Raw genomic sequence first — 18857 nt, 5'->3', positions numbered from 1 at the left:
AATTAAGTTAAAAAAAAAACACTAATGACAAATTTCAAATGAATGATCAATTGGGCCTATAGACAAATCCATAGAGGCGTGTCCTGGGCGCAGCCATTACTGAGGTGATTAGCAATCATCTACACCTGGCCTACAGGGCACTGCTCCATGGATTTGTATATAGACAAATACAGAAACAGGTCTTAAATCTCATGGTCACAGCAAACTTATTTCCTGTAGGCGGAGACGACATATCTACGGTGTAAACAGCCAGGTCTTCTACTACATTGAATGGTACAGTGACTGATGTTAGTCTGCTCAAACGTTACTCTTTTACTAACTGAACCTGTGTAGTTTATGGCTGCTCCAACAGTGGTGGCAACATTCAATTTGAGAAAAACAGAATGTACAAAAAAAATACACTGCAGTGGCTGAGACCAGAGTAATGGTTGAGACGAAGCAGTTAAAGGTCCTGAAAGATACACAATGTCAGTCTTACCCAATACCCAATCTTTCTGTTGTATGAACACAAGGCTGCTGTACTTTATACCACATACTAAGCATTTAAAGTATGAGGTATAAAATACATATTGGACTTTTGGTTGGCTCCGTTTAAAAGGTTAAAGAGATGACCCAGAGGAATGTTCTTGCCAACTTTTACGCTTGTATCACCAAGTGAAAGATCTTTCCTATTATCTGCTGTACTATATTGAGTTCTGCTTGAAATGTACCTATTCTGCATACTGTTAATAAATACTCCAATCAATCAAAAAGAGGGGGCCCACCACGTTTTTGTGTAGGCCTAATTATAATAATATGCCTCTAGCCATAAGATACATTGGCTTAAAAACCTGTATTTATAAGTGTCACAAATGCCTCTGTGTACATTTGGACTGTTTTTTACTGTATGCAACCTTGGCAGAAATAGACATATAACCTTCGACTACTTCAAATTTAACCCAAGGATATCAATTAGTGCAAAAGTGAAACACAAGTTCAGTGTAATCATAGGAGCAGAGACGTGCTTCTCAAGATAACTTAGATTTTATTGTAACAAAATATCAGTTTTAATTCAATCAAGTTATACAGTACATTTTAATATTTTAAAAGAGTAAACACAAGTACCGGGTCAACAATCAACTAGAGGGAGAAGATAAGAAGTTAGTGGGGTGAGGGTTCTGACTACTTCAATCTACAGCAAATCACACAAATACACTACAAAACCACTTACACACACACACACACACTGGTGGGTTAGGTGCACTCTAACACACACACACACACAGCATGCAGTGAGGGGGAAGAGCCCTCCAGATAACTCTCCCCCAACACAGTACGATGTTGCCTCCGTATACTCTGAATAACACAGGAAACAACAATTAGTATCAATTAACAGCTAATTGGCAGTTGAATAAGTACAATTAACAAGTTGCAGTTGGGTTATCAAAAAGTAAAATACAGTACAAAAAGATGAATAATCTAGAAAAGGGGCAAGCACAGCAAGGACTACGCCTATAAAACAAAACATAAATTAGCTACTGTACATAACAGTTAGCTCCCACCGTCATACATCAAAACACATGATTAAAATACATAGTTTTACCTCAGCAATTAAGGTCTGGTACATGGCAGGGACTCATCTATATATTGACATGGCAGGAGGCTCATGGAAGACATGGCAGGGGACTCATGGAAGAAGCATACTGTAGCTGTACATCAGCCTATACTGCAAGTACAAAATGAACAAACCCAAATGAGTACAAAATGAATAGAACCACAATATAAATACAAATACAAACATTACTTTGAAAATGGCCGATCTACAAGCTCCCCGCACAAGAACATACCTCCAGCAAACAGCCTCTTGGTCCTCAACACAGGCCTATGAGGAGGGCACCTGAGGAACAATAGGACCATTAAAATACACACAATAATCTGAACAATGGTTTAACATAAAAGCAACCCAATGCCTACTTTGCTCACACAAGTCAGTGCATACCGATAGGTGGCCAAGCAGGAATGATTGACTGAGTACCTGGCTTTATAGGGGGAGGGGATAATCAGTGACCACTTCCAGCTGAGTTATTGGGGCGTGGTGGACACAGAACTGTATGGAGACGGGTCTCTCTGTTACATGTATCATCTGTATCATGTATATATGTTCTCTACGTAATTGTGTTTTAATATGGACCTTGAGTCTGCAATAAAGACATTCATTCATTCAATAATTATTATTGAGCAGTTTTTCTCTTACAACATTAATATACAAATCCACTGTCACCATCATGGTTTATTCATCACCTGTACTCCTGCTTGATCAGTGAAAGATTAGATAATGTTAAAAGAGCCAGGTAAAAATTAGAGAAGATTTCTTGCTGGTTTTGAATCCAGAACCTTCTGTTTGGAAGGCCCATATCTTAACCACTGCACTAACATGGCTCCTACAGAATCCATGCTATTGCACACTCTTCAGTGAAAGATTAGATGTTGGAAAAATGCCATTACTAGCCTTGAACCAGGAACCTTCTGGTTGCAAGGCCTGTATTTCACCATTGCACCACCATAGTTCATACTCCTCATGCATCCTGTTCAGTGAAAGAAAGGGACTGCAATGCTCTATAAGGAGTTCCCAATGCAGTTACGCCCAATTATGGCCTGTGTCTAACTAACCTGATGCCATGTGTTGTCATGGCATCAGGCGCAAACAAATCAGTCAGCTCCATATATGGGCAATTGGGCACAGTCCATAGACTTGGCTGCCATATGACGTAATTTCCGAAAGCCAGACCTTGGAGGGGCTAGCTTTCTAAGAAAGAAAGAAAGCTGATAATGTGATGGAAAAAGGCAACCGATGGAGGTAGTGACATCTTATCAACATGTATAATGCACCCCCATGGTGCTGCATTATACATGAGATGAATGAGAAACCTAATGAAGAGAAATGAGCACAGCTGAGACACACACACACACACACACACACACACACACACACACACACGCATAATGTACCGTGTACGCACATCCATAAAATGGACGAATGCACAGAGACCACATTGTTGTTACACACAGATCCAAGTCGTGCACATCAACCTGCCTCGGCTCAAACGTCAACTCACACATACAGTATTGTGTGTTTTTTAATTCTTTATTTACCCAGGGAAATAAAGAAATAAAGAATTTCATGTACGAGTGCATGCATGGGCAGCAGCAGGCAATCAGGGGAATCAATCACCTGCTTATTGATTGATATTCTGCAGGGCCCCTATACGCACGTGCGCACGCGCACACACACACACACACACTCTCACACACACACACACACACACACACACACACACACACACACACACACACACACACACACACACACACACACACACACACACACACCAGTGCAACAGAAAGGTGCTGTCCACCAGTGACATCATCATTAGGCAGATTTTTTTTAAACAAGATTGTTTTTAAATACATATTTAGATTTGTATTATCGTGAGAATGATGGCTTCCATTTTCGCATTGCAACTTTTCAGGAATAGAAACCTGCAGTTTCTATTAGCTTGGATTCCCCATCGATGATGTCACTGGTGGACGGGTTTCTGAACTGCCCACAGCCCTCCTATGAGACACAGACTGAGTAGGAAAAAAAAGAAATGGTTCTATTTTATCATGATCATTAGTGAGGACCAATTATATGAAGGTAGGTTGAAAATTGGTGTGAAGTGGTCCTTTAAAGTAGCAAAGTAGTACTTGTGGTGCAGAATGTCCCGTTTCAAGTTTTCTAAGGTATAAAGATATTTGGAAAATATATATAATAGGGCTTTCCATCACTGACTGTACCGTTTATTAAACATTGTGGTTTAGCCTGAGGCTCTACAGCTAAAAATGGCTGCTGTTTGTGCAGACATTACCGGATATTAAATATTTTCAGATGGCTTTGAAACTTGCCGTCTGTTCCTTTTTTATATATTTTAAGGACATCTACAATCATGTTACAACATTTTTCAAAGGGTTTTTTATAATGTTTCAAGCGAAGAAAAAATGTATAAACCGACGAGAATGCACAGTGTTGTCACAGCCAGGTTTAAGTAGCCAGCCAGGTGATTGCAGAATGGAGAACAGCCAGGTGATTGCCAGGACCTCCCCAGTGCACATCAGCTCCAACCTAAAGAACAAACGAGCAGGGAGCACAGAGAGACGAGACAAGCCAGCTGCCATGGCCAGATATCATGTATTGTACTATATCCATTCTTGACATTTCTTTTTTTAACATAAATCTTCTATTCTGGGGTCTCTAGCACAAAACATTTTCAGATGAGGGTCTGCAGCTAAATATATATCGTTGTGGTGGTCTGAGAGGTTTGAGAACTACTTCCCTCAACACTTTTATTCTACTCTGGGAGCCCAAACCCGGCTTTTAAAGGGAAAGCCCTTAAGCTCGGCCCATGCAGCCATCCATCAGCTCCATGACTCAACAAACAAGCTACTCTCGAGTCAATACCAGTCAAATCTATATTATTAGTGTCACTGATAAATCATGCCTTATTAACACAGGGAAAAAATAAAAAAAAGTGCTGCACCTGTCCTTCACAGAGTTGAGTCCCGCCATGTGTGAATAACATCACTGCAGAGACAGACTGGGCACAAACAAGAATCAGCCCTATTTGTATTTGGACCTCGCATGCCGGAAAGAGAGGATCAGCGTCGCACACGTGAATGTGTGTGTGAGCTTGTAGATCTGCTATTTTTGGTGCATGCGACGATTGGTACGACGATAAATTAGAAACTAACCGACTGCAGATGGATAAGGAAGGAAGGAGTAATAGGGAAGGAGACAAATTGGGTGATGAATGAGGGATGGTAATACGCCCCCAAGAGAGATGGAGAGAGTTTATGATCGATTGGAAGCTTGAGAGAGGGGGAGAGAGAGAAGTATGTGAGGGAATGCAGCTGGTATTGAGTGTAGTATATTGGAAGGCATATTAAGTGAATGTGAATGGGAGACACTGTGCGTGCATGTGCATGTGTGTGCGTTTTAAAAGAGCAATAAGGAGAGGGTGAATTTGAGATTGGGAGTGTGACTGCAAAGCCTCCTGTGGAAAGGTGTTGAAAATTAGCACTTGTGTGAAGTGAGGCCTAGAGGTGCCCGAGCCAAGCCCCACACACACACACACACACACACACACACACACACGGCTGGGTAGATAAACCATCTCTGTCCTTATAAGGCCCCGATGTAGCGTTGGCACACATCATGCACGCTAGCGCACACACACACACACATTCCACAGTGAGGTATTCCTGTTACGTGTGTGTGTGTGTGTGTGTGTGTGTGTGTGTGTGTGTGTGTGTGTGTGTGTGTGTGTGTGTGTGTGTGTGTGTGTGTGTGTGTGTGTGTGTGTGTGTGTGTGTGTTGTTTTTAGACCAGCGGTTCCCAACCTTTTCTGTGTCAGGGTCTACTTGAACAAGTCAAAAGTGTTAAGGCCCACCCATCTGACCATTTAACAGGCTCAGATGGGTGCCATTCAGATGGGTGGGCCACACGGGAGTTTTACAAATTACCCCCCCCCCCTGCTGCAGCCAGCAGGAGGGGAAATAACGATAGCAACATCTGCTGGGCCATTAATGTGAGGGAACTGCAAAAAAAAGACGCTCGCCACCTGGCATTAACACCTCAACTAACACTGAGCTGACTCTGGCACTCATTTGCGGTCGACGTGTGACTTACATCCGGGCCGCCTTCTAGCACGTTCAGCAGTTCAACAGTTGGCCTGGCTTCGGACCACTATGAGACCGAGCCAATGCTACTGCAGCGATAGCCAAAGTCCATCATGCTGGCAGTGGATGGGTACACTTTGCTGGCATTAATGTGGGAGCTGATGCCCTTTATGTGGCTGCACTTTGTAGGCCAAGTCGGTGTAAATAGGAAGTAATGTTGAATGTTATGCTGCCATGAAGTGTCCCTTTAAGGGACAAACTGAATCCATTCTCTTTGGCTCTAATAGTAATCTCAGCAAGGCAAATGGCTTCTTGGTTAGAGTGGGTGACAATGTTATCACACGTAAAGATGAAATTACCTACCTATAGGTTCCATCCTGGAGGCTAATCTTTCCAGTGATAAAATGGCCACCAACGTAATCAAAAAGGTCAACCAAAGAACAAGATTCCTTTACAGGATCTCCTCACTGGTCAACAAAAACACCTTGAAGACCTTAACAGGAGCCCTTGTACAAGGTTTCTTTGACTATGCATGCACCTCCTGGTACCACAGCACCTCAAAGGCCCTTAAAACCAGGCTCCAGACTTCCCAAAACAAACTGGTCAGGCTCCTACTTGACCTCGCCCCCCGAACCCACCTCACCCCTGCCCACTTCGACAGGCTGGAATGGCTTAGGGTCGACGACAGAGTACAGCATCTTGCAATGGGTCTGGTCCACAAGATTCGATACACCACCAAGATACCCATGTACCTGTCTAGATACTTCCTTAATGTTAACGAAGTCCACACCCACAACACCAGAGGGAGTGCAACGAACCATGTACAACCCAGATTCGGCACAAACAAGGGACTAAATTATTTTCGCTCCTATGCCACCAAAATGTGGAACGCCCTACCAACAGTCATTAATGCGAATCCCTTGACTCTTCAAAACCGCTCTCAAAGGGCACCTACGGACGGCTGCAATTCGAAACTGGCCCCCGTAAAATCTGAATCCCCCCCACCGCCCCCCCCCCCCTTTTTCCCTCACTGTATATGTTTCTTTTTACCTCCTTTATGATGAATTCCTGTTCTGTCCTTTGTCTATATAGAAGTGTCTATTTGTACGTCTCTAAATGTTTTTGATGAATTGAACATGGTGGACCCTATTGGAAACAAGTGTAATGCTTAATTGGGTCGTCCACTCACAGTTAACAGCCTTTGTATTGAGTTTGTGCTTGAAATGTACTGTAATTCTGCAAACTGTTAATAAATATTTCAATCAATCAAAAAAAAAAAGGCATGCACCTTAAAGAGTGCATGCACCTTAAAGGGACACTTCACCCCTTTTGCAACCAGATATTTTTTTAATGATGTTTGGGAGACAAGAAAAACTTTCCTGGGTTTTTATTATGTGGGTAACATACATTTTTAGATATTTTAGTATTACCAAGTGTCTGTGATAATCTAAAAACACATATTACCAACACCCCAGTTTCTTGTCTCCCAAACATCATTAAAATAAGGTTTATGTTTAAATATGTATATTTCTTTTTTTTACTTGTTTATTTTTCTTGATCTCATATATCCACACTTTTTAAGCCCTCAGCCAAACAAATCATCGCTATGGGGTACACACAGACACAAAGCTGGGCATAGGGGCTTGCGTGTCTGTCTGTCTGTCTGTCTGTCTGTCTGTGTGTGTGTGTGTGTGTGTGTGTGTGTGTGTGTGTGTGTGTGTGTGTGTGTGTGTGTGTGTGTGTGTGTGTGTGTGTGTGTGTGTGTGTGTGTGTGTGTGTGTGTGTGTGTGTGTGTGTGTGTGTGTGTGTGTGCGTGTGTGTGTGAGGATGGTTGATGCATTATGTGTGCAGTGTGTAAGAGAAAGGCATAATGTATGCAAATGTATGCGTGTACGTGTGCAGTACTGTATGTGTGGCAGATATAGGCTGTTTGTGTGTCTCCATACCTTCATGCAGTTGTGCGCGCGCGCGCAAGTGTGTGTGTGTGTGTGTGTGCGTACGTGCGTGCTCACAGCCTCGCAGCGAAGCTTGGGGCGACCCTAAACAATGTGACCGTTGTGGAACTTGGTACAAAGAGGAGAGGAGGTGGATGGAACAACATAGAAACACATCACCTAGAAGAGCAGTGGTTTTGTTCCCTAAACCTTTAGCCCAAAACCCAAAAGACTAATTAGACGTTTGCCCTGTGAAGCAAACTAGTGAAAATAGCAGATCTACAAGCTCACAATGGGTTGCTTCCCACGTTGTAGGAATGTAGGAAACAAAAAAGAAGGGTATTTTTTCTTCATATACATCAGGTCTATATATATATATATATATATATATATTCTTTTTTAATATATGCATTTTTGGAGAAATAGCCATTCCATGAAGTTGTGTTCTGTAAGTGATTCTCTATAGATTCCACTAGTGGGGTCCGTTCGTGGCAAATACGGTATGCAGATTTGGTGACACAGTAAATAATGCACGTTGAATGCAGTGGTGATTTAGATTAAGGCATTTTTAGGATCGGCCTCAGGTCTAAAGTCAGAGTATCTGACAACTTGACCATGAGGTCAAACATTGGCGACAGATCCTGCACGTCTATAGGTGAGACATGACCTTTGACACAATCTAAATGTCTCAATAGAAGAGCAGGGAGAATAACACTTGTTTGTATGAGTTATATTGTATTAAAGTGTCACTTTAATAGTAGTGGTATAGAGTGAATCTGTGTGGTGTACTTCTATGATATGTGACAGGGTTCAGTGGTGTGAGGAAACTGTTCATTATCTCTGCACTGCAGTGTAGTTGGACAAAAACTCTCTCTCTCTCTCTGTGGTGGAAAAAGTATGTGATTGATTGATTGAAATATTTATTAACAGTTTGCAGAATTACAGTACATTTCGAGCACAAACTCAATACAAAGGCTGTTAACTGTGAGTGGACGACCCAATTAAGCATTACACTTGTTTACAACAGGGTCCACCATGTTCAATTCATCAAAGTATGTATGTATGTATGTAAGTAAGCAAAAGTATCAATACTGCAATGTAGAAACAATCTGTTACAAGTAAAAGTCTGGTACTCAACATTTAGTTGAGTGTTAATAAGTACAAAAGTATTGGTATGAAAAGTTAAAGTACCAAAAGTAGAAAGTAGCCTACTCATTATGCAGAATGTCCCATTTCACACATGTTCAAGTCCATGAAATCTTTTGAAAATGTACAAGCTCAGAATGCGTCGCATATAATAATCAAATAATCAAAATCTACAAAGTAACTAGTAACTGAAGTTTTCTAATGATTGTAGTGGGGTAAAAGTAGGCTATAATATTTGCCTCTGAGATGTAATGGAGTAGAAGTAAAAGTACTGACAATAGCAAACACTCCAGTAAAGTAAAACAAAAAAAAAAACTAAAAATTGTACTTAAGTACAGCATGATTACTTAGTAGCAGTGGTGTAACGTAACTAAGTACATTTACTCAAGTACTGTACTTCTCTCCCTCTCTCTCTCTATGTGTGGTCCAGGTCCTGTGTATTGTGCGTCCCCCCCTCAGTAATGAACATAAGGAGTGGACCAGGCGTCCAGCAGCAATTAATGCAGGCTGCCATGGCTGCATGCGTGCCAAGCCAGGAAACCAATCTTTGTTCTTCTTGTTTCATTCATTTTCTCTGTGTGCCACTTTTGTTTTTTTTAACCGGAAAGGGGAACAAAACAAACTTCCAAGCCCTTTCAGTTGCTGTGAAAAGGTGCTGCTTTTCTCCAGTGAGACAACTTGACTGGGTACTATTCAGAGTATTCAGTCTGCGTGTCCGGTACCTGGTCTGCAGTTCGCTGCAGCTGTCTCTTAAAGTAAAACATTTTTAATGAATAAAATGTGATTTTGTATGCCAAGATCTGTTCCCAAACATTGTGACGGGCCCCTTTATTTTTTTTGTTTCCTACTGTTTGTTTTTCATTATTATTTCAAAAGATTTTCAAAAAACATTAACCATAAAAAAGCTAACAATTTCACGAATTAAAAACTAAATTCAATTATTTTATACAGCAATTTCATGAAGAAAAAAGAAGAATCTAAGAAATTCCATGAATTAGATGTTCATGAAGTAGTGAAAACCACGACGATATAGTGACAGACGAGTATTGTAGTGTAAAATACTTAACGATCGGATGACTCCCCGACAACTTTAAAAGTCCTATCGTGTAGGGAACATTATGTTGCTCTGGAGAGTCTGGAGCTCTGCTGGAGCTGTTGCCCCCGCGACCCGACTACAGATAAGCGGTTAAAGATGGATGTTCTAATTCTGGTCAAACAGAGTTAGTGCTAATGATACGAATGAAAGCTCTGTTCCATTCAAACAGTCAGGGTGCTGATATTGTGCATGGTGGCTCGCTGGAAACACCCTGCTACACCATGGGTCTCAGTAACACCGAGTGTAGGTGTACGCATAATATTGTACCATTTGTAGTCTACACTCTGAGTTATGGGCGTCCTTGAAATGACCCCCACTCAGGGACGGATTAACCCTGAGGGCCCCTGGGCGGGTAATTTTTGCAGGGCACCCATAGCGCGTGTGCGTGCAACATTTTCGTGTTTTTATCATCTTTTTTACCTAAATTTAACAAAATCAATGGCCAATGAAGGGCCCCAGGAGCCCTTTTCAGGGCGTCAAAGCTAGTACTGCACGGTCCAATTTCCCCGAAGGGCCCCTGAGAGCCAAGGGCCCCTGGGCCACGGCCCCACTGGCCCAATTTGTCCCTGCCCCCACTCACTGGCCCCCACAGTAGGCTACTTGACATTTAACCACTTGAACCTCAGCATCCCTAGGGGACATTCACTCCACAAAAAAGCAGATCCCTATACAAGCTCACAACGTCATGCTTTGTGAGATTGTAGATCTGCTATTTTTGGCATAGAGATGTGCGTGTAGTCTGAAAAAGGATGCACCAAGTACAGTGCAACTCAGGGCGGTTTTACAAAGTCAATCAAAGTACTGGTATTCTGCGACACCCCTGGACTTGCATCACAGCAGCACCCACTGACCCACATTGAGAAAACCTGGTCTAAAACACTCATTAAGACTTTGTTTGGTGCAGCTGTGTAGTTGCATACTAGTCTGCCATGTCTTATCTGAAGAACAAATGACAGATCAGTCGGTCATGCATGAACCTTTTCAATATCAACACAAACACAACAAAGAAGAAACAACTAACATGATTTTACCTGATTTCCATCTAGAGCATGTGCTCCTCCAAAAGGGTTCTCCCCACGGTGTGCACCTCCTAAAGGATTCCCCTGAATACATGGTTGATTGATTGATTGATTGAAATTTGTATTCACAGTATGCCGAATGGGTACATTTCAAAAGCACAAGTCAATACAAAACCTGTTTAATACTGTGGACGACACCATGATTATTGATTAAGCATTACACTCGTTTACAACAGGGTCCACCATTTTCAATTCATACACATAATGTGCAGGGTTAGAAGGATTGCATTAAAAATGCATTCAGCTACAGATTACAATTCTATGTAATTAAACCAATAATTAATGGAATCCAATTCCATTCATCACCTTTTTCCATCCATCCATCTTCAACCGCTTATCCGTAGTCGGGTCGCGGGGGCAACAGCTCCACCAGAGAGCTCCAGACATTCCTCTCCAGAGCAACATTAGTAACAGCCTCCTGGGGGATCCCACGGCCAGTGAGTGGATGTAATCCCTCCATCTGCACCTTGGTCTGCCCCAAGGTCTCCTCCCAGTGGGACGTGCCTCGAGAAGCTGTATTCTGTTGATTTTTGGAGTCATCCAAACTCCAAAGTAGTGAAAGTAGTCACATTAAATTGTATCACAGGTAAGCCTTTGTTCATGCTTGTTTGTTTATATTTCGTACATTGTGTATTTGCCCTGCTACTAAAAGATTTGGTGATTTGTTGTATACTTCATAGGTACTTTGAGGTGTATCATGGATGTTTTACTTGCTGTTTTATAATGCGACATGTACGATGTAGTATTTTATTTCTGCCTCTTGGCCAGTTCCCACTGTGTAAAAGAGACACAGTCTGATGTGTTTTTACTGGTTAAATAAAATAATATCACAGGTAATTTTAAAAGTGGTACTATGTGACTTTACTTAAAGGACCACTTCACCACTTTTCAACTTATCTTCCTATAATTGGTCCCAACTAATGTTCATGATAAAATACCACCATTTTGTCCTACTCAGTCTGTGTCTCATAGGAAGGCTGTGGGCAGTTCAGAAACCCGTCCACCAGTGACATCATTGATGGTGAATCCAAGCTAATAGAAACGGCAGGCTTTATTTTCCTGAAAAGTTGCAATGCAAAAGTTGAAGCCATCGTTCTCACGATAATACAAATCTAAATATATTTTAAAACAAATCTTGTTTTAAAAGAAATCTGCCTAATGATGTCACTGGTGGACGGGTGTCCGAACTGCCCAAAGCCCTCCTATGAGACACAGACTGAGTAGGAAAAAATGGTGGTGAAGTGGTCCTTTAATAAATAGTGATGTCAATAAGTCAATACAATTTAACTCATACAATGGGGGTTTTGTCTCCCTGAACTTCTATCGAGACATTTAGATCTTGTCAAAGGTCATGTCTCACCTAGACACAGGATCTGAGACACATTCTCCATTATAAGAAAGAAATACGACACAGACGAAAATGAGGTGACACGACACCCATGTGGGACCTGACTCGAGCGTATATCTTTATTGAACGTTCATAACTGTTAAAAACATGTATAAAATATTGGTCCTGTTCATAAACAAGGCACGCATAGTCATGTCAGTGTAGTTCATAACATCATTAGCATGGTAACAACATCAGCATCTTCATCAGTCTCAGTGTCCATCTATTAGTAGTATCAAGCATTCTCTAATAACAGCGTCTATCAAACCGTTTTATTTACTTTAAGAACCTCCACAACTCTGACAGCATGCAAGATTACATAAAAAATGCATTCAGTTACAGATTACAATTACTTTTATGTAATAGTAATGAACCCAATAAGTAATGGAATCTGTTACTCATTGGTATTCCATTTGCACACTCTCAGAGTTATAGATCTTTAAGGGTCCATTTGGAACCCCCTCACAGGGAACCCCACATGAGGGGGTTCCACTTTGAGAACCACTGCGCTAATATAAAAACACCTTCCAATTTTATTTTATTCTTTTCTTACCCATCGTAGGTTAAAACATTAAAACATTTTTTGTTTTGTTTTCTTCCGAGCAGCAAGACAAAATATTCATGCAGATAATTAAAAATACTGGAGTAGGTTTGGAGGAGAGTAGGAGAATGCAGGCTGATGAGGAGATGGGGGACGGGACGGGTGGTGGTGGTGTGTTGGTTAGAGGGGGGGGGGGGGGGGGGGGATCGACCGATCCATCCACAGACCGGGGCACCTTCTAATAGTAGGTCTCTCGTTCCACCCAACCTGTGACGCACACAGGGAAAGAAAACAAAATATGCAGAGTTAGGTGACATTCACACCAGAAAGCTTTACTGCGATTAAAACTAATCCTGCTGCGTATTGTCAGAAAGTGCACTTCGTTTGGCAGGTGTGAAGGCTCATTCGAATCCTAATGGGCATCAAAGAACCGCATTCTACTCTGCAAAAAAAACAGGGGTTTCGCTTCGCTTCCAATCGCACTTGATTTCGATTCGGTGCAGGTGGGAATGCAATCCGTAGCAAATAAAGGAAATGAAGCAAACTATGTGGCGGATAAGGAGCTGCAGTTGGAGGCGGAGAAGGGATATTCATTTTACGCAGTACAAAGATGTCCCGTTAGGTTGCCATGTGACGTGGTCAAATAAGGAGACCGAAGCCTTCATCGAAATATGAGGACGAGCACATTAATCTATTGCTTAAGGAAACATAAAAAACACTGCAGTGTACAGAATATTATGTCTGTCGTGTGTAAACATGGAGGGCTGTCACTGTGTGGGGATCCGAGTGGAGACTTTCTTCATCTTGTTTAAATATAAATACTTCAAAATTAAAACGCATGTTTAGCTCAGCATGATTTATAAACTGTAGGCACAGCTAACATGGCATATGCATAATAATTGTAGGCTATATGGTGATCGGATGATCATCAATGGGACTCTGGGAGTAGCTATATATAAACTTCGGATAATTTTGCGTTAGTTAGTTCTGTATCGCACCCGTGCGAACTTGTTATAGTTACTGTGTGTGTGTGTGTGTGGTGCCTTGAAGTCAAGCACAGTTGTTGACATAAGCACAAGGGTTGTAATGACCCCTTATGTGACCCCAATCAGCAGGCTGCAAGGTCAATAGGTCGTACTCGGACATAGGGACATGCATACAGACCTATACACATATAGCTGTTCATCGGAGACGGTGTGCACTGCTCAAAAATAAAGCGTGTTGGGATGTGGCTAGTGAGAGACAGGGTGAGAGATAGTGAGAGAGAGACAGAGAGAGACAGAGTGCGAGGCGAGTCTTGTGGTCTCTCACCTCCTGGGCTGCGTCTGAGGATCAGCTTACGGATCTCATCGTAGATAAAGATGAGTAGGGAGTAAGGGAACGCACAGAACCACCAGGTGGGCCTGGAGAGGAGACACACAAACACACAGATGGAGACACAAACACACAGATGAGAAACCACAGGGCAATTTCACTTGAAAAAGACATGACACAACTCACGGTCTGTTCTTCTCTGGGCTTTTATCATTTATTTATTTTGAACGTATTAAAATAAATAAGAAAAGACAAAAAATAAATCCGCCTAAATAGTTAGTAATAAAAAAATCTACATCGACACGTTGTGAGCTTGTAGAGCGGCTAATTGAACTATTAAAAAGTATTTTTCAAAAAAGTCACTGGTGGGAAATTGGGCCCAATGTGCCCAACTCTCATGGGTTTATAAGACAATGTTACTCATTTGACAACATATTTGACAGTATATTCATAGTGTTCCGCCTTCTCTCCCAATCTTGACAAAGATACGCTCGCTACTCACTTCAGGGGGTACATTCTGAGGGCTACATCCATGCCAGGGCAGTAGGACAGGAAGGCAGCCAGGGCTGTCTCCTCAAACAGTCCAAATATGAGAATTTTGTTCCTGGAGGAGAGACGGCACCATTTTTAACCTCAATGCCATTGTTCTGACATGCAGTGGTGGAAAAAGCACTCACATATTTTACTTGAGTAAGAGTATCAATACTGCGAAGCAGAAATACTCTTACAATTAAAAGTGCGGAATTAAAATTGTACTAGAGTAAAAGTACAAAAGTATTGGTATCAAAAAATACCAACAGTAGAAAGTACACAATATGCAGAATATTCCATTTCACATGTTTTCGAATGCATGAAATGTACACAAATCTTTTGAAAATATGCGTCACATTGTGAGCTTATAGATTGGCCGAAATGTATATAGGGCTGAAGTGGGTATGTTTTGTAACTAATAACATAATAGTAACGTAAGTTTTCTAATTATTGTAGTGGAGTAGAAGTAGAAGTACTGAAATTGTGTGAAAGTACAGTACTTGAGTAAATTGACTTTACTTTATACCACTGCTGATGTGAGATGGAAAAAATATGTTTTCTGTATATTTAATGCTTGCCAGCAGAAATTGCAGAAAGGTACACCCAATGACGTCAAACAGAAAGGTACACCCAATGACGTCAAACAGAAAGGTACACCCAATGACGTCAAACAGAAAGGTACACCCAATGACGTCAAACAGAAAGGTACACCCAATGACGTCAAACAGAAAGGTACACCCAATGACGTCAAACAGAAAGGTACACCCAATGACGTCAAACAGAAAGGTACACCCAAAAGCGTCAAATGCGCCATTTGACACAAGGTGAAACCTTTTTTCCACAATTCCGTTGTGGAAAAACAAGCGTACAACACACTGCACGGCGGCCGTACTCACTTCATGCCCTGTTGGAAGACGGAGTTCCTCCTGGTCTTGCAGACGATCAGATCGGACCACTGCACGACCACGATACTGACGAAGAACGCCGTGTGACACGTGAACTCTACAATCTTTCTCTGCTCATAAGTCTGTGACGGAACAATGGCAAGAACACACAGCAGAACGCATTCACAACAGACCCAATGACAGTGAATCGGTGTGAGTCCAGTTCAATTCCAGAGTCTGCAGGTGGAACCAAATCTATTTGCACACTCTTGGAGTAAGGTTTTACCGTGACTCACTCTCTTCACATTCATGATTGTCCATTATGGATTATCAGACTACCCATCCATCCATCCATCCATCCATCCATCTTCCGTTTATCATTCATGCAATTTTATCTTGCCGCTGAACAACCCACTGTTGCAAATTCACCGTTTTGCACTCACTCAAAAAGTACAGACAATAGGCCATTTCTAATCGGATCTGAACGGCATCGAACAAATAAAGTAAAGTTAAGTACAACGCAACGTGTTGTGGGCTTGTACGTCTTGCTATTTTTAATGACTAAATTGGGGAGAAAAGGGCAGGACAAAGCAAAATAAACTAGAAAAAGTGCCCCTCGGGGCACAGGTCTCCACCAGGTTGTGGCCTCCTGGTGGCGCTATAATAGGCCAATGTGAAAAGGGTGCCATTTCTTCATAGCGCCTTTAATGGCAATTGGATGATTTGAGGCATTTTGTTCCAAAAATGTGTTTTGCAAAAATCGGCCTCCTGGTGGCGCTATAAAAGGCAGATGCGGAAAATGCAGGTCAAAGGTTGTCCTTGGCCTCTAGGGAGTGTGCATGCAACGTTTCACGCAGATCGGTGCAGTTTTAGGTAAAAAATGTGAAAAGATGCCTCATGGTGGCGCTATAACAGGCCGTTCTGGAAAATGTGGGGCAGAGGTTAATCGTTGGCATCCAGGGAGTGTGTGTGCAAAGTTTGGCATCGACCGGGTTAACGGTGCCGGAGATTAGCTGGTAACGGACGGACGGAAAGACGGACACACACACACACACACACACACACACACACACACACACACACACACACACACACACACACACACACACACACACACACACACACACACACACACACACACACACACACACACACACACACACACACACACACACACACACACACACACACACACACACACACACACACACACACACACACACACACACACACACACACACACACACACACAGTGCAAAACATACTCTCTCCCAGTGTTGGGTGTAACGGCGCTATTAATAACGGCGTTATGTAACGGACTACTTTCATTGGTAACGGAATAAAGTAACTACTTAGTTTTGCAATTTAGTAGTTAGTTACCTAGTTACATTTCCAAAAAAGTAATCCCGTTACTATAATGTGTCCCTGTTAATTTTGTTGGCAAGATTTAAAAAATAATAAAGCCCCGACTGCCCGCGGAGTCTATTTCTCCTGCCTTCTGTGTGAGTTATCCTTCCAAGCCCACTATACCATGTACTATACATCCTGCGTCTACTACATCCTGTAGTTCACTTAAGAAATAAAAGTATTGTTACAAGTAGCTTTTATTTTGAAGAGGAAGTTGTTTCGGTTGTAGCCAGCTGCCATGACAGTCTAGTCGACGAGAAGTGCCGGGTGGTAGTGGAATAATAATAACAACAACATGCTTTTAGCCAAAGTTCATGAAAACCGCATGCGTCTATGACTTAAACAATGTAGGCTAAACACTTTGGAATTACGTTTAACATGGTATATCCTCCGTGGCGGCGTCATTAGGTGAGTACTAGTTAATGAATTGTTAAGTTTCATAGTATCATTCATCATCAACAACAGGCTGTTGTTGTTGCCCCCCCAAAATTAACAGGTTACTGCCTACAGGATTCTCATTCTGTTACTGTCACTGCCTGCAAGGATGGCCGCCGTGCCATTGCTTATAAACTATCTAATTCATACGTGGGTCGTCGTGGGTCCACGTGGATTGTTGTTATTGTTCATGCGCCACGGCGCGCGGCGTGGAGAGGGCATCAGAGCGCAGCGCAACAGCCTAGTATGGCATATTGTAGTGTACTCTCTGCACTCTCTTTCTGTCCAGTCCTACGTGCCGATTGTGGCAAATTATATTCATTAATAAAGAGAGAGCTGTAAAGGGGATATTGTCTATGGTCAGTTCATGGTGTGTATCATTCTCGTTTTTAACCGGGCCGTGATAATGCGGCGCAATGACGGTAGGCAGTAGCCTAATACAATGTAACCAACTTGCGCAAGCATTCAAAAATGGGTTTTAATTGTCGGGTAACGGAAAATAACGGAAAATAATCTAACCTTTTACTTTTCTCAGAAGGTAATTTGTAACGGTAAGGGATTATTTTTATGGGCAGTAATCCAGTAACCTAACGACGTTACTTTCTAAAGTAACGATGCCCAACACTGCTCTCTCCCCATGCCTTCGGCCTGGTGGAGACAATAAATGAATACAAAAATCAATGAACGTCACTGACCCACTGCTGTCCATAGCTGTCCTCCAAGTCGTTGCAGAACTTGTTGTCCCAGTCCACCCTGATGCCGAGCAGAGTGGCGGGCAGGAAACCGTTCTCCGCCAGGATGACAAAATATGTGAAGAATCCTGCCAGGGCCTGGATCATACCTGGAGGGGAGAGAGAGGGAAAACACACAGGAATTAACGTTCAGGAGAGCCGAGTCCGGCCATCTCTGGGGCTGATTTAAAAACATTTATACGGGATGTTCGAGTAGAAAGTAGAAACTTTTACATTTCAAAGGACCCCCCCCCCCCCCCCCCCTCTCAACTACCTTAGAGTCACAGACCTGTAAGAGGCTATTTGAAACAGCCTCAAAGAACCATGTAAAATCACTAGTACCGAAATGGTCTTTGTTTTTTAAAAACGGTCTGTAACAACCAGTAAGACGCCTGAGGGCGACAAGCGAGGTTGTGTGCACGCATCCGCCTGGGTGACTATAGACGAGCGCTGGCACTTTGGCATGGGGGGGGGGGTCAAGATCAACATATCCGCCTGGGTGACAGCAGACTGCTGGGCGAGCGCTGGCGCTTTGGCATGGGGGGGGGTCAGATCAACATATGGAATGAATTCTGTACTGGCCACATATGGAGCGCGTCTTGAGTGTACAGGGTTTGATGAGGTCAAATCAACATATGGAATGTCCGAACAGGTCAGCTCCATATATGGAGATCTAAG

General features: G+C 42.4%; 1 protein-coding gene across 2 annotated transcripts in view; it reads right to left on the bottom strand.

Annotated features, from left to right (window-relative positions):
- Window positions 1-12391: 12391 nt before the first annotated feature.
- Window positions 12392-18857, bottom strand: part of LOC306917507 (sodium/potassium-transporting ATPase subunit alpha-1) — a 45583-nt gene continuing 39117 nt past the window's right edge. For both annotated transcript variants that reach the window (XM_079495771.1, XM_079495772.1), the window contains 5 exons: window positions 18144-18289; window positions 15619-15749; window positions 14694-14795; window positions 14189-14280; window positions 12392-13144 (listed from right to left, as the gene is read on the bottom strand). In XM_079495771.1, the coding sequence (XP_079351897.1) occupies window positions 13116-13144; window positions 14189-14280; window positions 14694-14795; window positions 15619-15749; window positions 18144-18289 (500 nt within the window). In that variant the 3' untranslated portion in view covers window positions 12392-13115. The remainder of the gene's footprint in view (window positions 13145-14188; window positions 14281-14693; window positions 14796-15618; window positions 15750-18143; window positions 18290-18857) is intronic.

This window comes from Electrona antarctica, assembly GCF_951216825.1.
Source record: "Electrona antarctica genome assembly, chromosome: 24".
NCBI lineage: Eukaryota > Metazoa > Chordata > Actinopteri > Myctophiformes > Myctophidae > Electrona > Electrona antarctica.
This window is presented reverse-complemented; position numbering and strand designations above follow the sequence as displayed.